This window comes from Gopherus evgoodei, unplaced genomic scaffold, assembly GCF_007399415.2.
Source record: "Gopherus evgoodei ecotype Sinaloan lineage unplaced genomic scaffold, rGopEvg1_v1.p scaffold_75_arrow_ctg1, whole genome shotgun sequence".
NCBI classification, from domain to species: domain Eukaryota; kingdom Metazoa; phylum Chordata; order Testudines; family Testudinidae; genus Gopherus; species Gopherus evgoodei.
The window spans coordinates 64,887-90,050 of record NW_022060096.1 but is presented as its reverse complement, the minus strand read 5'-3'; the positions used below and the strand labels follow the sequence as shown (position 1 = coordinate 90,050).

At 43.3% G+C, this 25,164-nt stretch overlaps 1 protein-coding gene across 1 annotated transcript; it reads right to left on the bottom strand.

The window, feature by feature from the left end:
• Positions 1-2,328: 2,328 nt before the first annotated feature.
• On the bottom strand, positions 2,329-24,937 carry LOC115643880 (olfactomedin-4-like). The gene is made up of 5 exons (XM_030547871.1): positions 24,836-24,937; positions 21,654-21,845; positions 8,286-8,498; positions 6,418-6,571; positions 2,329-3,137 (listed from the first exon to the last, which is right to left on the bottom strand). The coding sequence occupies exons 1-5, from the start codon at positions 24,920-24,922 to the stop codon at positions 2,329-2,331; spliced, it is 1,455 nt and encodes a 484-aa protein (XP_030403731.1). The 5' UTR covers positions 24,923-24,937.
• Positions 24,938-25,164: the final 227 nt, after the last annotated feature.

The window sequence follows — 25,164 nt, the reverse complement described above, 5'->3', positions numbered from 1 at the left end:
AAGGTGCCACAGGACTCTTTGCTGCTTTTACAGATCCAGACTAACACGGCTACCCTCTGATACTTGACAAGTAGCATTAAGTGGACTCAAGCCCAACCCTCTACTCAGCATTTTCTAGTGGCTAGCTTCAGCAGCCTCCCACTCAGCTAAGGTGCCCTCCTCACCCATTCTTAGGTGTCCAATGCTCCACACACATTTATAGCCTGAGTACCTGAGTCAGGGCTGAAGATTCTAGTAGGTGGCAGGGTACCTAAATTTAGGTGCTACAGCATTGAACCTAAGTCCTCTTTGCACATTGCTCCTTATCCCCAAGTTGCTCCTTAAAATGTGATGCCACACAGAGCTGCCTTTTATGCCAGTGAATAGGGCAACCCTTGGGAATTAATGGGACGCCATTAAAATGGGGAAGCAAGAAATGGTCTGCTGTTTTTTAGCTTTTTATAGTTAAATAAACCCTCAGTTGAACTATTGTGAATTCTTTAAAGGCCCATGCTCATGGAACAGATTACTGTGCCAGTGATGGCTGGCTTTCACATTCACTTCACACACTTTCAGGAAACAGATGCAGATACCTGGTAAGTGGCAGCACCTGACTTAAAAATGTGTCATCAGCCTCAGGACTCTCAAGTAACATCTCAGCTGGGTGGAGAAGTTAATCTAACCAGTGAACAGATTTCAATGAGTGGAAATAAAGTCCCTCCTCTAGTTACTGGCATATTGATTCACATATTTGTGTTGTTCCAGGAGCTCTTAAACACTCTAAGCCCAAAGGAATATGATTTCTGTTTCCAATATCATTTGGTCAAGCCAGGGCCACCCAGAGGATTCAAGGCGCTTGGGGTCTTCGGTGGCAGTGGGTCCTGCTTCGGCGGTAATTTGGCGGCGGGAGGTCCTTCCAGCCCAGGGTGGAAGGATCCCCCGCTGTGGAAGAAGCTCTGGGGGGCTGAGACCTGCAAGAGTTTTCTGGGGCCCCCAAAGTGAGTGAAGGACCCTGCTCCAGAGGCCCTGAAAAACTCTTGCAGGCACCCCTGTGGGGCCCGGGGCAAATTGCCCCACTTGCTGCCACCTCTGGGCAGCCCTGGGTCAAGCTGGCTTCTTGATGCATCCCAAAAGTTTCCCAACTGTTGTGCAATGACAAACAACTATAGGGTTTGGATTTTTATAACATTTTATTAAACAAAAATTAATCATTCACATCTACTGATCCAGATCATAAAACAAAGACAGAATTAATAAAAGAAAACCAAACATTTACTGCATTTTCATAACTGTTCATCTAATTATTTCTGACCCGATTACAGTACAGATATTGGTACAAAAATCTTATAAGTGGAATTTTAAAAATAAAGAGTATATGGCTCATTTTGTCCCAACTTCAGTATTCTGTAACTGATAGATCATGTGCCGGATTTACCCTGATGTAAGTTAATTGATGCCAATGGAATTATACTGGCAATTAATTTGGCTCCTTGTTTTCAGAATGTTTTTGAAAGATGCTAATGGAGATCACAGTAAATTGCAGACTAAAAGGACTCCAGGACTAAATGGAGCATGTAGGATGGCACAGCTTACATTCTATTGCAACATGTGCCATATACTCATAGGTCAGAAGGACTTAGTCATAGGACTAAGGGACAGCTTTCATTGGGCTTTGGGTCAGGCCCCCAGGACACAGTGCTAAGAAAATGCAACCATCTAAAAATGGTTAATGTTTTTTCATGAAGTGAAACTTTAGGAAAGTAATGCATTGGTGCCCTGCTATCTAAAATACATTGACGGGTTGCAAGAAGGAGCCAAGGCAACCATTTCCACAGCTTCAGCTTAACCAATGGTCTGTTCTTTAAAGATCGAGTGCCAATTCTCCTCTAATTTTAAGCTTTTAGTAATTATTTGAGGCCAATATATAATACGATATTCATGGCCTTGCACACTTTGAGCAATGATGACAAAACAGCAGTTCAGTTTCCATGTGTTATCCAAATACAGACATTCCTCCCAATGCACATCAGTATGTGAGCAATCTCCCTGTCATGATACATGTTCTGTCCATCACTAAATCATCTATTTAATCTATGTTTCTAGCAGAGGAATTTCTAGTACTCCTGCTGCCACTGTATCTGAACACCAGTTAAAATGCTATGAACCTAATCTTGCAAGAAATTGTTATCAGGCATAGAGCTTATTATCCTTCAGTGGAACAGCTCATGGTAATTAACCTTATGCCCAGGAGTTACTCTTGGTAGGATTAGGCCTTAATTTAACATTAACACTGTCCAAAGGGATATAAAAATCAGACTCTGTGCTCTCTAGTTGTTGCTTATATTCATATCAATGCAACACAGGTTGAAAAATAAGATCGTATTTAACAAGGTAGCCATCACTGTAAACATACAGGACTTGGTCTGAGGGGTTATAGTTGATACTTTGAATTGTTTCTAACATTTTATCCATAATTATGCTAATTTTACCTTCCTGTTCAGTGTTTGTGTCGTATGTGTAAAATATTTCCTCTTTCCTCGTGTTGACAGGTCTTGTGGCATATAGAACACCACATATGATGAAAGCATTGGAAATGGATGGCTTGTACTGCCTTGTATTCCAAGTATGGAGCACATCAAGTGTGGTCTCATTGAGTTTGCTAATCATAATGTTCCCTGTGTTGTCCTCAGTTGAATAAATTACCCACAATCCACTTTCATCCACAGCAAAGTCCATATCCTGCCACCCAACACCAGCATAAGAGAAACGGTTACCATAAGCAGCATTCGGTAGAGTTTTCCTCACAGTCAGTGTGTTTGTGTTTAAATCGAGCTTGCCTATCTCTCTTGAATTATATATATTGTAATACATGAAGTTATTGTAAACTGTGGTGCCACTGCCTTCCCCATACCCATATGGAATTTTTAACTCTCTAGCATTTTTTAATAGCAGCAAATCATCATAGGAATTATGAAGTCTGTAATATTCTAAGAGTCTCCCATCTGTATTCAAAGGTGCAATCCAGTATAGGTCCTTCTGCGGAGTACGAAGAGAGTAATCCCTACCCCAGGAACCATATTTGAAGGAAAATCCTTTCCAGTTCAGCTGTACAACATAAGGCTGGCTGATATTCACAATTCCACCATGACCACAGCTGCCTGTAAGAAAAGAGAAAATGCAGGCTTTTCAAATGGCATGATTAGAAGAGAGGCTTTAGTGTGTGTGCTTTATAAGAATCAGCTTTGTTGCAAGAACACAAATACATATTTGTCAAACATTTTCCTTGCACCATGTAAACAGCACATGGATTTCAGTTCTGTAGCAGTTCCAGTATGACTGAAATACAGTGGTCATACCACTAGAACTGGGATCTTACTGAAAAAACAGCCAACAGTCCAGCAACACATTTTAGAGATCTCAATTTTTAGTTGGTACTCACTTGCAGTAAATAAATGATTAGCTTCTGTTTCAGATAAGTGACCAGTTTTCTCTTTCCACCTATTCTATGCTTTCCACCCCGCTGGGCTGGGAAATCATAGAAAATCCAGTTTCAGAAGCATTTTAGGTCATTTTCTCCTGCAGTGGAGCACAGTTTGGGAAATGAGAATGAACATCTTGTCTCATTGTACCTCTGAGTTTTAGAAGGTGGAGGGAGAATTAGCAGCACTGGCTCAGGAGGCTCATTTCAGATTAGCAAGCTACTGTCAAAATCAACACTTTAAAACAATACTTCAGAGAGCCTTCCATCCGAGGCTCTCAAAGCAATTCAGATATTAATAAGCATAGCCTCACAACAGCTCCCCAGTTTATGTGAGGTAACTATAAAGTGACAATACAACCTATTTCAACCAGGATAGTCTTGCTTTTTCTTTTCTTATGATGCCCCAGGATAATTGAAATATCCTGTTGTTTTTTTTCCATTTCATCAGCTAAAGTACTTGTTTTTTTTTTTTATAGCTACACAATGCTTGTTCGAGATGTATTGCTATGCTGAGTAGCATTTGCACTGTTTACTGAGAACAAACAGCCCAGTGGAATGAGCTTTCAGTGTAATGAACAATGTCTAGAATGAAGAGAACTTGAATGAAAGTAAACGCCATCAAAGCTGTTCCTTTGCTCAGAGCGACTGTTGATGACACTTGTTCAATGTTTCACAATAAATGCAGAACACTAAAGTATTGGAAAAAATCCTCCACTCCAAAATTTGCAGGTCTCCCTGGGTCAGAAGCTGGCAGTGGTGACATCAGCACACTGAAAAATAAAAGTTTCCTTTTGTCTGACTCTCTGCAGCCCTAAAAGATGTCCCCATGAATGTGTGGGAGTTTTTCCCTTTAAAAGCATGGTCATCTGAGACACATGTTAAGTGACCTGCACAGTCACACACACACAAAGTGAATGGCATGCCGAGACTAGAACCAACATTTCCTAACTCAAAGTCAGGTGTTTTAACCACTGGACAATGCTCCCTCTTAGAGGTGAAGTAAAGTTTACCTGCAAGACCTGTGTTTCATGTTTCTATTAACTGATCTATTGAGGACAATAGCTGATGATATCAAATCAGTGTAGAGGTTGCACATGCTCTAGTGGATAAAGTGTCTTTGACACAATCACTTCTATTTTATCTGTTCAGTGAATATCATTTGATGACTGGTTTGCAAGCCTACGTGAAAAGAGTTGCTGGGATTAGTCTATTCCTAATAGAGAGGTGGCTACAGCACAAATATCATATCATTGCCCCCTTATTAGCATTGAGAACACAGATAAATAAACAAAGACAGAATTATCCTCTCACACCTAAAGCTGGTCCCTCCTATGGAGGGTTGAAGAACATCAGTGGAGCAGAATTGGGAAACTCAAACTGCCACTGAGGCCCAGATGAGCAGGTGCCCATGGTCAGAAACATCTTCTGAGCAGTCCACAAAATACAGAGTAATGTGAAGGTGGTGGTGGAGGGGGAGAAACCCTTGTGGCTTGTCTGAAGATGCTCTCCCTGGGAAATGGCTGGAACACACCTGCCACTTGGAGAAAACTGCTGCTTGCAAATGCAAAACATTTTGTCTTCACCAACAGAGGGATCAAATTTATTTCTGGCAGTGATGATTTATCAGCATCCTGGTAGAGGTATGCACTGCCCTAGAGGCAGGACAATATTTTTGTGGCCTTTCAGTCCAACTATTGGTAATGTCTGCAGAATCCAATGCTAATGTGTATTTAACTGGCATTGTAAAGTTTGTGGCAGCCTATGAAATATGGTTTTGCAATGAAACTCACCATCTTTCTCTTGCGTTTGTCCTTCCATCTTTCCTAAGCTTCACTGTCTCCTTTCTTCTGTTGTATCTCTTTTCCCACACCTCTCTCCCCCAGCCTGACCCCTGGTGCCAAAGCATGTGGGGATCAGGAATTCACTCACTGCCCTCACTGCTGAGGGTGGGAAACAGATTTCATTTCTTCCTAGGGCTTCTGTGGAACCCTGCTGATAGAAGCTGCAGAAATGCTGTGTTGAATTTCTGCCTAGCACCCCACCCCTGTCGGCCACGTGTGTCAAGCTCCTTCTTGGTCAGCACCAGCCATTTGTGGGGCTCTGTTGGCCAGAGCAGAGGTTACAGCCATTCTGAGCTACTGTAACTTCCCCCTGATCAATTTTTCCTCTGGGGACACTCTTCTAGAAGATGGTGTAGCCCGGGGTTTTGCTCCCTTGCTGAAACACACTATCACGCTCAGATTCAGCAAAGCATTTAAACACGTGTTTAAGTGCTTTATTGACTGGGAATGGACCATTGAGGCCTGAGACCTTATTTCCAGATATAGCACACAATGTAGGCATGGAGCTGTAGCTCTGCAAATGGCAATTAGCATGGCTAAGAACATGGCCTCAGTACTTGGCACAAATACGGATGTTTGGAGGTGCTCATACCTCAGCTAATGCAGTGCAGGAAAAATAATGCACATGATGCAAAGTGGCTTGCAACCTACCAACTCCATAAATCAATTTGAGCCATTTGCCTTACATCTCTATTCTGTATTGCTACCTCTGGCATTATGGTTTGTTCTTAACTCTCAACATATTAAATCTATTACTGAACTTAACTCACAGCAATCTTATTTCAAAATTAAATGGATATTAATGCTTCTATAAGTCTGATTTGGTTCAAATAATATTGCTGGTACTGAGGTACTACTAAGAGAGTTTGGATGAAGGGCAAAACATTATTTTTCATACTTTTGTACTACTTTCCAACTTTTTCCACTTGAAAAAAACAGTAGGAGTATGTGAAAGCATTTGTTTCCTGCCCTCATCTTTTGTATCAGCCTGTTGCTGAAATGTTAGTACCTCTGGCAAATTTTCCAAGACTTGTCATGTATTGTCATTTCATTTAACTCAGTCTTCTTCCTACTTTTCCCATCCCTTCTCATGTTATTTATACATGCAATGCTTACCTGGTGGGAAATAAGAGGGTTTTGTGGTTTGATTTCTGTGTTTTTCACATTCCTTCAATCTATTCTGGAGAGCCACAATCTCTCGATGGATTGCAAGGATATTGTTTTTATCTAATGATTCCAGATCATTTACCATGAGAGTCAGATTCTTGATCTAGAGAAATAAAAATTCAGCATGACTTTAAATTACAGTCAACTTTATTTCACAAACATTTTAGGCTCGATTTATCATTTCAAAAAAGTGTTGCAGAACAAGTTTTAGGAAATATTCCCTAGAATAAGTTTTAGCATGACCATTTGGTCTCAAGCTAATGTCTGCAACTACAAGAAAATGTTTGTGATTTTAGCACTTAGTTATATACCATAATGCTAAAGATCACCCAGAAATGTCCACTAAGGCTTACTTGGTTATTAACTGTTACCATGTACCTATTGGGTGTCTGGGAAGTGGGCGGGCGAAGCCCGCCCACTGCTAAAGGATCCTCCCCCAGCCTAAGGGGAGGAACCACAGGGCCACAGAACCCACTGAGTGCGGGGGACAACTAATAAAAGAACAGGGACAGGAGTGAGGTCAAAGGGTCAGAAGGAGGGAACCTAACGGGGACACCGAGCAGAGAACCCCGGACAGCGCCCACTGCTCCTCGAAGGCGTCAAGGGAGCCAGTGGACGCCGCCCAGAGGAACTCCAACTGTTACCATGTAGCAGGGTGGACACCCACTTCTGCCTGAGAGGGCTGGAAAGTGGCCCTGGAGAAGGCTGCAGGTCTAAAGGCTGAGCTGATTGGGGAAGCAGTCAGAGGCAGGCCATGCCTCAATCAGGCCACGGCTGGCCTGTATAAAAAGGCTGTGAGCTGTAGGAGAAGGGCCTGGCTGCAGGGAGCTAGAGACAGGGTACCTGAGTAGAGCAGGGCTGGGGAAAGGCAGAGGAGCTGGGGCGCTCCAGCCTGGAAAGTCCCAGGCTGTGGCCTAGCATAAGACCAACAGGTACTGGGGGTTGCAGAGGGCAGCCTGGGAGTAGGCAAAGGCAGCAGGTCCAAACCCAACCTTGCCAGTGATGAATAGGCTGATACTGCAGTCTGCCCCAGGGGGTGGGAACTAGATGATAACTGACAGTAGCCATATACTGAGGTAGGTGGGGATAGTAGGTGGAGGTTCCCTGGGGAGGGGAGACCCTAAGACAGATAAAGGGGAACTGGGTCCTGAGAGGGACCTGCTGCCTCTTGGCCCCCATATCACCAGCCTGCAGAGGGTGCTCCAGAGCTGGAATGAGCTAATTCCCAGAAGTCACAGCAGGAGGTGCCGTGGGGCGAGTCTGCATGCTTACATACTGGTAAATGATTTCAGCCTTGCAGACGTGTTTTGAATGTTTACCTGCCCAGATAAATGATCTACTCATTTAATGTTGAAGACAATGAATAAACTAATGATATTGTACTTACCAACAAAAGCAATTATTCAATCAGGTGAGTGATAAATTTGAAAATCTGATTTATTGAATATTGGGAAGAGGTTCTTGATTTTATATTGACTGGGTCACTACCCTAATAAGTTATGTTTTTAATTATATTTGTTGGAACACAGAAGCTTTCAGGCATGGGTGCCCATAAATCAATATTATAATAATGTAGACAGTATATTTATTTAATATAGCAGCATCCAAGAACTTTATTTTCAGTCACAAATGATAAAAATTGCCATTTTTTGTCACACATGAAGAAACATGCTAACATGCTCACGGCCAAGATTTGCTTTAATTGACACTGATTTAAATCTAGAGTAACTCCACTGACAATAGTAGAGACACTCCAAATTTCATTGGTGTAACAGAACTGAATGTTTCTGAATGGGAGAATTACTCTCATACTTTACCTCCACGTATAGTTGTTCAACAATCACATTGCTTCCAACAAGTGTGGATTTCAGCTGAGTGACCAGTCTCTCCATTTCACTGATTTCTAGTTTCAGTAACTGAAAGTCCAACTCCATGTAAGAAACACTGGTCGACTCCATATGTTCCACCTTGATCGTTAGGTTTTGGATTTTTTGTTCGTACATTTCAATTGCTTTAGTATATTGGCTAACCTAAAAAAACAAACAAATTTTCAAAGTTCAGTTTAGCAAATATAACAGGCATGTTTGACATCTTCTTTACATCTGTGCAATCTCACTGGGACTGCATGTGCATTACTGAGGGCAGAATTTCATTCATAATCCTCACTTTTTATTCCTCACTGTAACAAGGGAAGCTGCATTGTGAGCAACCCCTCATGGCCAAAAGTCACCCTGCAACACCTGCCTCTGTTTTCCCCACAAGGGCCCCTTATGCAGACTCCACTCTTTTTCTGAGGTCAAAATACTCCTCCTTGGGGCCTGGGTTTATTTACAAAATATAAACTAAAACTCAGAGTCCCAAATTAAAATCCAACAAGCAAATGTTTCTCTTCCTCCTCTCGAGACTCCCTGCCTGCAGAGCTTTTGCTGTCTTTCCTCTGCTCTCTCAGGGTCCCCCTTGCCTTAGCAGGCTACTGCCAGCACTTCCTAGCTGGAATCTTAGGCTACATTTGTACTGCCCTGCAGGGTGCACTAAAGTGCTGCTCTATAACTCCATGTGGATACCAGGGACGTGACCATGCAGGTTCCTTCTTCACACAAACAGTCCTGTTTGAAGATTACATGAAGGCAAACTTGGAACCTTAAGGTTTGCACCTGCAGCATCCACACAAGCGAGTTACAGTGCAGCATCTCGGTGTGTATTGCTATTAACCCCCCCCCCACCATGGTCTAAACTGTTGGACTTATGGCCTGTGGACTAGACACAATCCACCAGAGCATTTAATAAGGCCTGTGACCTGCTTCAACACTGTCATGGTATAATTCCTGACTCTGAACCTTAGCGTCCAAAAGATGGGGTACCAGCATGAATTCCCCTAAGCTCAATTACCAGCTTAGTACTTGTAGTGCTGCCACCAACCAGGAATTCTAGTGCCTGGTACACTCTGGTCCCCCCAAAACCTTGCCCAGGGACCCCCAAGACCCAGACCCTCTGGATCTTAACACAGAGAAAGTAAACCCTTTCCCTCACCATTGCCTCTCCCAGGCTTCCCCTTCCTGGGTTACCCTGGAAGATCACTGTGATTCAGACTCCTTGAATCTTAAAACAGAGGAAAAATTCACCTTCCCCCCTCCTTCTCTCTCCCCCTCCCAGGCTCTCCCTGAGAGAGAAAGTAATCCTAACAGAGAGAAAATTAACCTCTCTCCCTCTTCCCTCCTTTCTCCCCACCAATTCCCTGGTGGATCCAGACCCAGTCCCCTGGGGTCTCACCAGAATAAAAAAAAACAAATCAGGTTCTTAAACAAGAAAAGCTTTTAATTAAAGAAAGAAAACAGTAAAAGTTATCTTTGTAAATTTAAGATGGAATATGTTACAGGGTCTTTCAGCTATAGATACTGGGAATACCCTCCCAGCCTAAGTATACAAGTACAAATTAAAATCCTTCCAGCCAAATACACATTTGCAAATAAAGAAAACAAACATAAGCCTAACTCGCCTTATCTACCTAGTACTCACTATTCTGGACATATAAGAGACTGTATCAAAGAGATTGGAGAGAAACCTGGTTGCACATCTGGTCCCTCTGAGCCCCTAGAGTGAACACCAACCAAAAACTAACAGCACACACACAAACTTCCCTCCCTCAAGATTTGAAAGTATCCTGTCCCCTAACTGGTCCTCTGGTCAGGTGACAGCAGGCTCACTGATCTTGTTAACCCTTTACAGGCAAAAGAGATATAAAGTACTTCAGTTCTATTAACTTACTTATCTGTTTATGACAAATACAATATACTAACAGCCAATTCATTAGCATTTTTTATCATGTTTACATCATTTTAGTTTACAATATTGTCTATTTACATATCTAAATACATAAACAAGCTGAACTTCAAATATAAATACAAGTGACTTTTTAAATCTTATTCAAATATGTAGAATCTGTTTGGCCCACATCAGGTTTATGTGACACTTCTGTGTAATAAGGTTGGGCACCAGTGGTGCAGATAAACCCTGAGTCACAAATCCCAGGACTCTGCTGGAGCCTGCTCACTCCCAGCAGTCTTTGCTCTCCCTGAGTTTTCCCCTCACTTCAGCTTCCAGCTACTCTTTATTGGGGAATCACCTGATCCCTGTCAGGTCTTCCTCCAGTAATCAGGGCTGGCTGCCACAGCAATGCCAAGTTTACAGCAGTGCTGTGGGGCCCAGACCATGCTCAAAAGGGCCCCCAACCCAGCCTGCTCTGTTTGCACTTTGCCCTGAGGCCCTGCCAGCCTGCTGCTGGCTCCTCTCCGCTTCCGGCCCCTCCACTGCTCACTCCTCTGGCCCCACCTGTCTTCTCTTCTCCATCCTCTGGCCAGACCTCAGTGCAGCTCTGGCTCTGACCAGTCTTGGCCAGTTTGGGATGAGGGGACAGTGAGGGGCTTGGCTGGGCCCCTCCAGGCAAGAGGGTCCTGAGGAGGCCAGGCCAGGGGCAGGCCATCACCTGGCTGAGTGTGCTGCTCCCAAGGGCCGGCACAATTCCCCACCCCAGGAATGGAACCAGCCTCGACCATGCTGCTGGCTCAGCCCAGCCGACACAGTCACCTCCCAGCAGTGCTGTTGAGTGCAGCCGGGGGTGGCACTGTGTAGTTGTGGTGGTGGGGCTGTGGGGAAGGGTACTGGGCAGTGGTGGGTCATGTGGGTGGGGGAGATCTGTGTGTGTTGGGGCACTAGGGAGTAGGGGTTCTGGGCAGTGGCGGGGCTGTGGGAAGGGGGTGGGCAGTTGTGGTGGGAGTTGAGAAGCACTGGGCAGGGTGGTGGTGTGCAGGGCACTGAGCATTTGTGGGGGGGCCCTGGGCACAGCAGGTCCAGGAGATGCTGGGCCTAGAGTGTGGGATGGTGTTGGGCAAGGGGCTGTGAGGCATGGCCCAGGCCCACTCCCAAGGGGAAGGGGCACTCCGGTAGCACAGGGCCAGGTGGCCCAGTTGCCTCTGGCAACTACCAGTTTGTGAACAGTGCCCTTGCACTGAGCTGGGCAGAGCCACCCCCACCATGCCATGCCCCATTGCCCGAGCTGGCGCCTCACTCCTGGGATTGACCTCCTCACTTCATGATCTGTTGCCCCCAGGGGGCCCACAAATATGTTTGGTGCCAGGCCCACAAAAGGTTAATCTCAGGGAGAGTTAATCCCAGGTCCTCCAGCCCATACAGGGCAAGCCACCTGCTTACACTCACTAATGTTCCCTCTGAGTTAACTCGCAGGATTGTATAGAATTTCAGGGGGCAGATTCTACCAGGAAACTTAATGATTATTTCAGATAAATGATGTACATGAAGAATGTTGGAGTATGTCTACACAACCCACAGCTGCGAGTCTGAGCCCCGGTCAGACAGGTGCTCTTGCTCCCATGCTAAAAATTGCCCCCTCCCTAGGCCTCAGAGCCTATGCTGCATCCTAAGCCATAACACCTACACAGCTGTTTTTAGTACAGTGCAAGGCCAAGCCTGTTGACCTGGGTTTGGAGACTCACTGTTGTAGCCTGCCACGTGCTGTGTAGATGTACTCTCCAGAACTGAAAAAGTAACAAAAAAATCCACCATTCTCTCAAAGACTGTTGACTTCAGTGGACACTGGTCAGACCTCCACACTCCAAATAATATCTAATCTTTTTCTGCTTCAGAATTAACTGAGTCCCCTGAAAAAGGGGTTATTTTAGCACAGTGCACTATTACAAATCCAATCCATCCAGCTGGAACTGGATTTAATTTAAGACCAGTTGAGGTGAAAGTTATTTTACCCTTTAGGGAGAATAACTGTTACACAGCAGCCTCTTCAGATGTGGCACCACTAAACAGATGGCTGGATAAATATACTTTTGCACATGTATCTACTAATATAAAGGTCACAGTGCAAACATTGTCAAGGAGAACGTCAAGACCATAATATGGATTTAGAGCATTCTCTGAAACCTTAAAGTTCCATACAAATCGAACATCTTGGGAAAGATTTAATCTTCCTCATATGACTTAAAACTGTACCCATTTTTCCTTAATGGTATGAAGCATCTCTCAGCAAGAATAAATTAGCAACCCTGGAGTCAGAAGGCATTTCCAGTATAAGCCCCAATTTTCAGGTGCTTATCAGTTCCCCAAATATTACCTTCTGGGCTGAAATGACTCATGCATATTCCCAGACCTAAAATGAATTTGTTGGATTAAAAAAATCAATTTGGCATTATCTTAACATGAATTAAGAGTTTTGTCCCAGTCACAATTGTTTTAAAATCTATTTTTATCAAGGGGACAGCTCCAAAATGGCCTGTTAAAATTTGACCTGAGTACAGTTTTTTTTATTAAGACTAGAGCTTTGCTGTTCTACTGTCCTAGTAATATCACCTACAGGTTTCTGACCAGGGCTTTCTAAACAACCAAAAAAGAGACTTCCCCCAAATAATTATTTCCAAGATATATACTGAACCTTAGTACATGCTAGGGCAAGTCTTTGGGAGTTTAGTCAATGGCACATCAATACTGGTGCAGGGCAGATACAGTACAATCAATTAGGCACATAATATGTCTGACTACTGAATCTCAGTGACTTAGTTTAAGGAGGCAAAACAAAAGTAAGAGGATTCTTTTCAAAAGTTAGGTTTTTATACAACCGTGATAACTACTTTGAGTCTGAAGGAAGCCATAGACTCCTAGAAATGTAGGACTGGAAGAGACCTCAACAGGTCAGTCTAGTCCCCTGCACTGAGGCAGGACTAAGTATTATCTAGACCCTCCCTGACAGGTGTTTGTCTAACTAGTTCTTTAAAAACCTCCACTGATGGAGATTCCACAGCCTCCTAGGCAATTTACTCCAGTGCTTAACTACTCCCATAGCTCAGAATTTTTTTCTGTCTAACCTAAATCTCTCTTGCTGCAATTTAAGCCCATTAACCACTGAGGGCAGGACAAGTTGTAAAGAGAATAATTTATCACTCTCCTTTATAACAACACTTTTCAGTTACCTAAAAGGTTCTCTCCCTCCCACTCCCTCCCCACCACCCATCTAATCTTCTCCTGACTGAACTAACCTAATTTTTCAAACTTCCCTCATAGGTCATGTTTTCTAGACCTTTAATCATTTTTGTTACTCTCCTCTGATCTCTCCAGTTTGTCCACATCTTTCCAGAAGTGTGGTGCCTAGAACTGGACACTATACTCCAGCTGAGGCATCATCAGTGCTGAGTAGAATGGAAGAATTACTTCTCATGTCTTGCTTACAACACTCCTGCTAATACATCCCAGCATGATGTTCAGTTTTTTTGCAACATATTATATTGATTGCTCATATATTGTGATGCCACAAACCCTAGATCCTTTTCTGCAGTACATGTTCCTAGGCGGTCATATCCATTTTGCATTTTTGCAATTAATTATTCCTTCCTAACTGTAGTACTTTGCATATGTCTATTGACTTTCATAGTATTTCAGACTATGGGCTATAATGGCCAGAGGTGTCTTGGTCCTCTTTTTATAGATAGGTACTATATTTGTCCTTTTCCAGGCTCTGGGATCTCTCCCATCCTCCATGAATTCTCAAAGATAATGCTAATGGTTCAGCAATATCTTCATTCAGTTCATTATTGTGGTAGAGCTCCAGCTTTGCCTCAGGGAGTCCCATGCTTCTAGGTGATTGAGGGTTACAGCAAACATCTGAGGCAAGCCCTAATGTTGCCTCTTCCCTCCTAGAGCCAAGGATTATAGCTTACTGACTCACTTTCACCATCAGCCAGTCAAAGGGTTTGGTGTAAGAACCCTCTTTAGTCCCTCTCTTCCTATACAAGGAGCATTTTTGTAGAGGTGCAAGGAGGGTTGGGGAGAACCCAGGCCCATCCTCTTCTCCACGTTCCAGCATTGGGATCCCAATGGCACTGACAACAGTTGGTTTTCCTATACCACCAAAGCTATAGCCCTTCCCTGGGCTACTTTCTCAAACAGACTCTAGCAGCACCCTGCCCATGCTTGTCCTCCGGCTCTTTTACTGTGCGTCTTCTTTCTCCCAGTCTTCCCACTACACACCAACTTACTGTCAGTTCCTACCAGGAAACCTCTCTGAAAGAACTTCCTTTTAAACTAGTCCCAGCCTGTTCTAAACAGGCTTCAGGTGATCTGATTAACCTGTTTCCCTTGATGGCTTCTAACCTGTTAATTGGTTCCAGATGTCTTATGGACACTGGTTTTCCTCTACCAGATTCCTGTACCCAATCAGTCTAGGTTTGTCACAATATTCTAGGATTTATTTCACCAAGTCCTGCCAACCTGAAGACATTCAACTTGTCCAAGTAATTCTTAACTTGTTCTTTCCCTATTTTAGCCTAAGGTCCTACCTCATTTACATAGATGTTCACTGTTAGTCATGCTAACTTTTTGGTGAAAATAAAGGCAATTAACACCTCAGACATTGCTGTGTATTCAGCTATTATCTTTGTCTCTTTACAGAGTAATGGACTTCTCCTGTCATTGGTCTTCCTCTTGCTTCACATATTTGTAAAATGTTCTCTTGTTACACATTATGTCCCTAGCTAGATTAATCTTGTTTTGCACCTTGGTCTTTCTAATTTTGAGCTTTCATGCTCTTTTTTAATATTCATCCTCTGTAATTTGAGCTAGTTCCACTTTTGTATGACTGAATTTCAGGTCTTTGAAGATCTCCTGGTTAAGCCAGGGTTGTCTTACCATACTTCTATCTTTCCCATGCATTGGAATCATTTGCTCTTGTAACTTTAATGTCTCAAAAACTGACAGTTCTCCTGAACTTCCCCCCTTTAGACTTCCCACAAGATCTTACCTATCATTTTCTTTACTGAAGTCTGGAAGTCCATATGCACACAGAAAATGAGTGCCAGCTTTGGCCCTCAGATACATACTGTGTGCATTTCAGTGTAACTAAGGACCATATTACGAGAGTCATAACACTGATTTTTTTTTTGCACTGACTATTCCTTTGACATGATCTTTTAAACATGATGACTTTTGTGGTAAGCATAAGAGTATAGTTTTCCGTTTGCTTCTTTTATGAGAGAGAGAGAGAGAACACTACAAAGTAGCAATGGTTTTTCCAAGGCGTGAGCAATACAGCATGCATGTCAGTAAAGTGAAAAAAGAGTGAGCTCCACATTCTTTGCTGCTGTTCATGTTATCCAGGCTAGGTCATGCCAAATTGGAAATGCCATGTCACACCCAAAAATCAGGTGTGACATGTATTTCACATCACTGATATAGATCCAATACATCAAAAAAAATGCAATTCTATTGCTTGTTTTGGACCCTAACTTACTTTCATTAAGGAATACATGATTTGAGAGAGGATCCTTCATAGAAATTACATTTTTTGGATTTGAGCTAGTTACATCTCCAGAGATTAGCCATTATAAACCAGTCTGATCTTCCAACACAAACATCCATGGATCCTGAGCTGGTATAAATTGGCATGGGTCCATAGATTCCAATGGATCTACACTGATTTACACAAACTGAGTATCTGGATCTCAATCTTAGCCCTGTGTACATCCAAACTAAGGAATAATTAAACTTAGTTTTGACTGCCAAATACAATAAGTGTCTAAATTTATATCCATATATGAAGCATACTGTTTGGCTATCAACCATAGGTATGTTTAAAATCCCTTACCACTACCCAAACATGGACCAGGCCATAGAGCAAGATCCATCTTGTTGGAAGACTTAGGCCATGTCTACATCTAAAATTTTGCAGCGCTGGTTGTTACAGCTGTATTAGTACAGCTGTATAGGGCCAGCGCTGCAGAGTGGCCACACTTACAGCAACCAGCGCTGCAAGTGGTGTTAGATGTGGCCACACTGCAGCGCTGTTGGGCGGCTTCAAGGGGGGTTCCGGGACGAGAGAGCAAACCGGGAAAGGAAACCAGCTTCCCCGCGGTTTGCTCTCTCGGTCCCGGAGCCAGCCAGCAAACCGCAGGGAAGGAGACCTGCTTGCTCGGGTTTCCGGGACCGAGAGAGCAAACCGGGAACGCCGCGGTTTGCTCTCTCGGTCCCGGAGCCAGCCAGCAAACCGCAGGGAAGGAGACCTGCTTGCTCGGGGTTCCGGGACCGAGAGAGCAAACCGGGAACGCCGCGGTTTGCTCTCTCGGTCCCGGAGCCAGCCAGCAAACCGCGGGGAAGGAGACCTGCTTGCTCGGGGTTCCGGGACCGAGAGAGCAAACCGCGGCGAAGCTGGTTTCCTTTCCCGGTTTGCTCTCTCGGTCCCGGAACCCCGAGCAAGCAGGTCTCCTTCCCTGCGGTTTGCTGGCTGGCTCCGGGAACGCGAGAGCAAACCGCGGCGAAGCTAGTCTCCTTTCCCGGTTTGCTCTCTCGGTCCCGGAACCCCGAGCAAGCAGGTCTCCTTCCCTGCGGTTTGCTGGGTGGCTCCGGGACCGAGAGAGCAAACCGGGAAAGGAAACCAGCTTGATTACCAGAGGCTTCCTCCTTCCACGGAGGTCAAGAAAAGCGCTGGTAACTGTCTACATTGGATTACCAGCGCTGGATCACCAGCGCTGGATCCTCTACACCCGAGACAAAACGGGAGTACGGCCAGCGCTGCAAACAGGGAGTTGCAGCGCTGGTGATGCCCTGCAGATGTGGACACTCTCAAAGTTGCAGCGCTGTAACTCCCTCACCAGCGCTGCAACTTTCTGATGTAGACAGATGGATTCTAGATGGACTGCCTGGCTAATCACAGAAATCCACTAAGATCTGAGAGATTTCTTCAGTAAACTTCTGTGGAGAAGACGCTTAAGGGTTGACAACTAAACTGTGCATGTAAAGTTTGCATACGAACCCACCACATGCACAAAAATGCAATTGAAAACTGCTGAGCACAAAGTTGGCAACCATGCAGAGAATATTGATGTGTGCAATTACCTATACCACAGGCTCAAACTTTCAGGAATGTGGGTATCTATCCCGCTGCCAATATCACTCAAAGCATTTGTTTTATAAGAAAAAAGTTAGGTTGTCAAAAACATGCCAAATCTGCAACCTGTTGAAGTCAGTGGACTACCTGCATCAGTAAAGGCTACTCATAAGAAAGAGCTTCAGGCTTGAGCCCAGGACTTTTGGTTCTCTCAGATGTCTTGATCTGTTGTGCCCCCCACCCCCCTCAATTTCAGCACAAGGCAGAGGCACTACATAAGCCCTATTTGGAGTGTGCGATAAGGCCCAGTCTTCCTTCTGCCTCAGACTGTTTTTCCCCAGTTGGCCAGCCAGGCCATCTAAGAGAATGTGCCCCCAAGATGGATGCTCTATTGCTTAGCAGTTAGACCCATTTTGCCTTAATAACTTGTGACTGTATCAAAGTTATCTGCTCCCATCTAACAGGCCAACACATCATCTCAAATTAGTACACAAACTAGATTTTGGAGTACAGATCAATATTCACCATGCATCCCACATTCAGAGTTTTGCAGTGGGGTTTGAGCAGTGCATAAGCTTTGTGCTGGACCTCTGCAGAGGCACAAATGTCACTCTTAAAGAAATAAATTCAGCTATTTTAGGCATGCATAAGAATTCCAATCTAGCTTTTCCTTCTTTGTAAGCATTGTCACAAGGGCCCAAAAAGGGCAGGGAGAAAATCTGTACTGTTCATTTATTGTGGCAGTTACCTGAAACTGGTACTTATCACAGGTTTCTTGGCATGCAAGCAGACTCTCCAGCATGCAGCTGGAGGGTAGGAATGAAAAATGAGGAAGCAGAAGGAAGGCACAGAATGAAAGAGGATAGAGAGGAAGGGAAACTGGGATAGAAATAACATGAGCAAGCAATTCTAAGAAGTTGCATGTGCCTATGGCCAATGCACTTGCAAGTCTGACATCTATGATCAGATGGTGAGCATGCCACCCACATGTCATAATGCAGCCTGAGATCAAGAGAACTATTTCCAACAGAATAATCTGCCTTTCATATAGTTTCATCTGTTGGGCAGGTGTTTGCTCTAGGGTGACCAGACAGCAAATGTGAAAAATCAGGATGAGGGGGGATTGGACCCTATATAAGAGACCCAAAAATCAAGACTGTCCCTATAAAATCAAGACATCTGGTCACCCTAGTTTGCTCTTCCTGTTTTATTGCATGAGCATGTTCTGGGCATTGTGGTCAAAGCACTGACAGGCACATTCTCCCCTTGTGTTTAGGTTGCTATTCTTCCCTTCTAACGAGGTGCACCAAGAGCCATACTCCTCTCCACTGCTGGGAAGAGCTGATTCCTGCATTAGTCCCACAGGTTCATTTTATTCTGTTAAGTTTCAAGTTAGAGTTGAACAAGTTACTCCAATATTTTCAGCCTACAGTTTTTACTGATTTGGAATATCCAAATATCTACCTGTGAAATTCATTTCCTGTTTTTATAAGCACCTTCCACTTGTTGAATTAGCAGCCTACAATCAGGGGGGTCAGAGGTATAGCTCAGTGGCTTGAGCATTGGCCTGCTAAACCCAGGTTATGAGTTCAATCCTTGAGGGGGCCACTTAGGGATCCAGGGCAAAAATCTGTCTGGGGATGGGTCACCCTTTGAGTAGGGGGTTGGACAAGACCTCCTTAAGTTTCTTCCAACCCTGATATTCTATGATTTAATTAGGTTGTATATCTGATGTATAATACATGTCTAGCACCTCTTAAAGGGCTGGCCTGCAGTCCTTACTCAGGAACATCTCCCATTAGTGTCAAATGGAGTTTTCACTGAGCATGTACAGCAAGATTGACACCCCACAAGGGGATGGTGAAATGCAGTTAGGGCATTTGGGTCAGATCCTCAGCTGGTGTAAATGGGCAAGGTGGAAACTAACTTCCATGGAGCTACATCTGTTTAAATTAGTGAGGATGGCTTACCCCAAACCTCTTCATAAAGTGGTTCTCAGACTCAAAACCAAAATCCAAGTGTTTGATTTTCCTAGTTTCAAATTTTACAGTAGTTCAGTAGACTTTTCCACTCCATAATCTATAGAAGCAACTCTGGGCTGTAAAATTGAATCAGGATTTGAATATCCCTAAAGTTTGAGGATGTTTGGAACCCAGAGGTTTGGTTCAGACCCCGCTATTGCTAGGATGAGTTGAGAGATCTTTTGATTTTATTTCATTTTGTCCATAAGCGTTTTCAGGAAACAAGTAGTACATTGGGTTACACACTGAGGGTGAGAAAATCATGTCAAAGAGCCTGAGAAATGTGTTTACATGAAACAAGTATAAAGATGCACACAGATTCAAGCATCTTCTGCCCCATCCATACATTTAAATTTATTTCAACTCAGATGAGTAGGTCAATGCCTGGTATTTTCTTTCTACAGACAGACAATTAACTAAATTTTTTACACCCTCAGTTAAACTAAAATACATTTAATTTTCATTTCTGACCTGATTTCTCTTTGCCTGGAAACACATTGGGGATCTGTCACACTATACCTAACTTGATACTTTATAACACTGTTTAGCTTATCAGACTCAACATAAGTACAGTGAAACTTAGATACAAAAGTAAACTTGACATAATCCATCACTGTTCCTGAACTGGTATGCACTGGCACACTCTGACTTCAAGAAAACATCAGCTGAGGATCTGGTCACTAGAGTCCAGCTTTTAAAGACAAAAATAGAAAACTGCTACAGGGTTGGGAAAAGTCAGCCAGCTCCTGCCATCTGTACTCAGTCTTTACGCAACCAAAACTCCCATTGCAGAATTTCACTTCAATAGGAGTTTGGCTTCAGTCAGGTCTTATTTCAGTCCCCTCTGATTTGGTAGGGCCTTGCATAATTAGTCCAAGTTTCAGGATAGGATCAGGTCTATAATTCCTGTCGTTTTCTAAAGCAATTGAAATTTGGCTACTGACCACAATGCAACACTTTAGGGTCCTTAAATACCTAGTTTTCATGGATCATTAATGTTCCACATTCCTCCTAAAGCAGGGGTTCTCAAACTGGGGGTCAGGACCTCTCAGAGTGTCATGAGGTTATAACATATGGCATCATAAGCTGTCAGCCACCACCCGAAGCCCTGCTTTGCCTCCAGTATGTTTAACACCATTATACATGAACAAGTGTTTTTAATTTACCAAGGGCGGGGTTGCACTCAGAGACTTGCTATGTGAAAGGGGTCACTAGTACAATAGTTTGGTAACCACTGTCCTAAAGTGATCAGGGAACTTGTGCTGAGAGGCACTGAGATTTGTCAAGTTGTCCTTCATAGCTTCACTGACAACTGAATGTGTCATGGTTAGCTCTAGTTATTTCAAGCAAATTATTTTAACTTCTATAGGATTCTCCCTCCCATTTTGTGTTTCTATACATCACTTCTAGTATAATCAGAGTTTGAATATTTATGGTTAGCATTTATAGTCCACTGATGTGCCTTTTATACTGATGAATTCAAGGACGCTTCATTTCTTAAAATCTCTGGCTCCTGGAGAAGTCCACCATTTTCTCCTGGACACCTAATTTAAACCCTGAATATTCGTCTACCAACAAAAATCAAATGAAGGTTCTTCTCTTGAGAAATAGTCCTAGTTTTGCCTCTTGTTTTTTCTTGGGGATGAGGGGGGAGAATGGGAGAGAATAGATCTGAATCCTTGTAACAAGGAAGGAAAGTAGTGTAAGCATAAGGAGTTGGTCTTTAACTAGACTACATAATCCAGTTGTCATTGCTAGAGCATCATATGTTGACAGAAAATTGATTTTCTCTTCAACTGTTAAGGGAATGGAGAGGGTCAGCTGGTGGATTTTTGCCCATGCTTCAGCCTGGGCTAAGCAGATACTTGCTCTTTTCCCTCATTCCCTCCCATATGCTGGTTACATATAAGTACCACAGGAGGGAGCAGGAATCATGGCTTCTTCTGCAACTGTGTATAGCAATTACAGGCCAACAAGACTGTTCCATGGCTCAAAGTGTAGGAAAGCCCTTCCTCCATCCCTCAAAGAACACCATGTGCCTATGGGCCCAGGAATGATGCCTGAGGATACTCAAAACTCATAAGGCCCTGCTTGCGTACTACAATAGTGAACATGTTACGTTTAATCACTCTTCCTTGTGATTTTTACATGCTCGTCACTGAAGCTACTTGGAAGACAGGCCCTGCACAGTTCTGACTGCTGGGCTATTTCAGGTTCACTAAAAATAGGACTAGTCAGTTTTTAAAAAAGAAACCAAAGCTCCTTACTTTAGTAAGTTCTCTGTCAAATTTCTCAGAAAGCACTTGGGCTGTGATTTCCAGCATCTCGACCTTCTGCACAGGAAACACTGGGTCTGGCAGGTACACTGAGCATTGGCACACTCCATGGTCATTCAAAGAGCCGGTTACATTGGCAAATGGCTGTAAGAAACAAGTTTCAGAAAGCAAGTTGTCAACATGCTACTAGGAATCTAACAGCAAAGGACTGACAGTCCCCAAGCAGGGGAAAGTTAAGCTGTGATGATAGATCCTGAAAACATTAAGTTGTAGTAATTTCTTCCGGTGAACTCAGTATTTTCCCTATATCAATTCATTAAGTTTCACCACACCCCTATAGAGATAGTTAACTATTTTAACACTGGAAAAATGGAGGTTCAGGAAAGTTAAGGCATGTTTATAAGATCAGACAGTGAGTCAGTAAATGGCAGAGTAGGAAATATTAAATCTTATAGGGAGTCATTGCTTTTAATGGTCTTTGCAACTGGACCAGTTAGTGATTTTAGTCCATTGTAAAGTGCTTTGACATTTAAAGTTGTTTGTACTTCACTGATGGAAGAAGCCACAGAAATTAGACCAATCTTTATAGGAAATTTTGACTAAATCTATTTTCCCTGCTGGGAATGTTTCATTTGATATTTTTCAGCCAACCCTAGTAAACACATACACATGAGCTCAAGACACATGCGCTGAAGACTTCAAAACTCCCCTAGCCTGCAGTAGCTGGTATGCCTGCTACTGCAGGGTACTAAGTGGAGTCATGGCCATGCATCACTGCTCTCTCCATCAGTGCACAAGGGTATAAAATTTTTAATTGGGGCAGCAAGAGTTAATAAAATATTGGCTGTTGAATTTGAGTAGTTTTGTACCATGACTAAATTTGTCCCCTTCTAATAGTGAGATAAACAGGCTTCTGTTCCACACTGTTTTTTATTGGATTAACACAACCCCTACATTTGAGCTCCTCTATGCCTAAATCCTTTTGAAAAAGGAACTGACACTAACTCGTTTAGGCTTTACAACACTGAGTGCAGCAACACTGAAATAGCTTTCAAAAATCTGGTCCTAGGTCACTATTAAAAATGGGCCTTGGGCACTTAAGTCCCTTAGGTGCTTTTGAAATGGTCACCCTCAGTCTCCCCACATCACTGGATTTGCATTCTGCTCAGCAGGAACGGTGAAAAAAGGAGCAGAGGAAAATATCCAATGAACAGACAAATATGGTTACTGTACTTACCTTTGATAAGGCCCCCCATTTGTGCTAGCCTGGTACTTTGTGATACAGTACTTTCTGATACAGATTACAAACTGTCCTTTATCATAATTTATTAAAGAATTTTTAAAAGTGGATTTAAACTGTCAAAAACCCAAACTACTTTTAATTATTATTATAAGAGTCTATTCCACCAGAGTAGGAAGACGTGTAGGCCAGAAAGGAAACAAATGCCTGTTACAATGCACCTCACTGTGTCCCAAACCTGTTTAAATCATGACCCCCTCTCCCGCTCCCAACATCTAAACAGTAGTCCAAATTCCTCAGTATTTTCAGGCTTTGATTTTGTTAAGGGAGCCATCTCCAGCAGCTCTAATGGAGATTAGGATTTCCAAAGGCCTGCTGAGACAGTTAATGTTTCTTCTGGTACAATGCTGTTTCATGGAGTCCTTCCTTTGAAAAAAGCTATATGTGGTCAATGAAAGACTGCAGATGCTCAATCTGTCCAAAACAATGTGCATCATCCATGTTAAAGTAATATATACCAGCTCACTGCCATCATATGGAATAAGATTTCAGCTCCTACCCCTCCATAGCACTGGCAAGATTGATGTCACTCTTGACTCTTAACATGCATCCCTGGGAGTCTACAGTAATCCATGTACTGCACAAGATACTATACTGTAAGGATGCAGCCCACCAATGTACACAGCTGAGCTCCACCGAATGAGAACCGTGGCAATCTCCAGTGCTTGCAAAACCATTTGATAAACTGTGAATCAAATGGTGTGATTAAACTAAAGGAATGTGGGTTAGGAAGGGGCTTGCACAAGGAGGCAGCTGCTAGTCAGACATACAAGAGCAATGCTCCATTCCTACAGGAGCTCTGCATGGCAGGTGTCATCCCCAGCTGCACAACTTCAAAGCCACCCTGAAGCAGAACTCTATTCTGACAGTGCTCTGGAGCCCCAGTTTTAGCCAGCTTCTCCTGAGGGCTCCATCCACGAACCTGTTCAGGTCCTCATGTTGCTGCATCCCCATCACTTGCTCCATCATCCCTCAGCCAATCAGACAGTTCCACTCCTAAGGAGCCCCTAAAACAGCCATTTGGACAGCTGAAGAACTGGAAGATGGCAGGAAAAGGGCCACTTGTTTAAGTGGATTCAGAGAAGACAAGGTTGTGTGCCAGCTTGTCAAAAAGGTAATGTAGCTATTTGTCTGGCTCCCTGATCATGTTGTACAGGGGGGCTGACAGTGATTAACAGCAGAGTTACAAGGATCCTCATAAATTTTACAAATATCAGCACAAATTATGGTTTACCCAAGGATGCACATAATGAGAAATTTGACATACTAAATTCCCCCATCCTCAGCTTATTATGTATTTTCACTTCAACCTTGATTCTTATCACCAGAAACTGCCACTGCTTAATGATGCTGCAGTGAAAGCCACTCTCTCCCCTTCAATGCTGAGTTCACTGCCTGAGTCCACAGCACTACAAGGCCTATTAGATCAAGAGGCTCATATAGTCCAGCGTGTTTTCAGAGTGCTGAGCAAATGAACCTAAGATCTAAATCCAGATCTAGAACGCTCCAAAGGATGAGGGGTGTTTGCATCTGTGGTTTTGGATTGAGTTAGTCTCAAGTACAAAACCACAGCTAACCAGTTACAACCTGCATTTTGCATTTAAACTATTCAGATTCTCAATGGGAGTTGCATTTGCCTAACCAAAAGCAGAATTTGGCTGTTTTTAAAACAGTGTAATTTGTTTTCAGATTTATAATTAAGTCCCAGCACATTTGTTAAAGGTGATATTTTACACTTGCTACATGCAGAGAGCCCACAAAACAAGTGGAGATCTGACAACTTGCCTCAGTTGTAAGAGATTCTCCTAGCAACCTGAATAGTGGGAGGAAAAGAATACATTGGAGCTTTTGAAAGTCAAAATATGCATCTTACCACATTCTGGAGCATGGTGCTGGCTGCATTCAATGCAATGGCATTTTGTAGAAACACCAGCAGCACAGCCAAGTTTGCACACTTCATCTTCTCAGCAAACAGATATGATGGAGAAAGGACAGTGGAATCCCTTATATAGGGGGCTCTGGGAATTCCCCCAGTAGGAGGTTTGTGCTTAGAAAGAGGTACTTGTGCAATATTTATTGACACTTCTCATAAAGATGATGACATGCAGGTGAGTGAGCCACAGCACAGAGAGTGACTTGACTATTATACAAACATAAAAACTCTCATATTGCCTGTCAAAAATTAACCACCCTCTCCTTTTG

Bases quoted from the DNA above. Each gene is read 5' to 3' on its own strand.
- LOC115643880 (XM_030547871.1), bottom strand. From the start codon at position 24,922: ATGAAGTGTGCAAACTTGGCTGTGCTGCTGGTGTTTCTACAAAATGCC. The intron at 8,499-21,653 runs GTAAGGAGCTTT...TTGTTTTTTTAG, and splicing joins TTGACAGAGAACTTACTAAA to GTTAGCCAATATACTAAAGC. The intron at 6,572-8,285 runs GTAAAGTATGAG...TTATTTCTCTAG, and splicing joins TTGAACAACTATACGTGGAG to ATCAAGAATCTGACTCTCAT.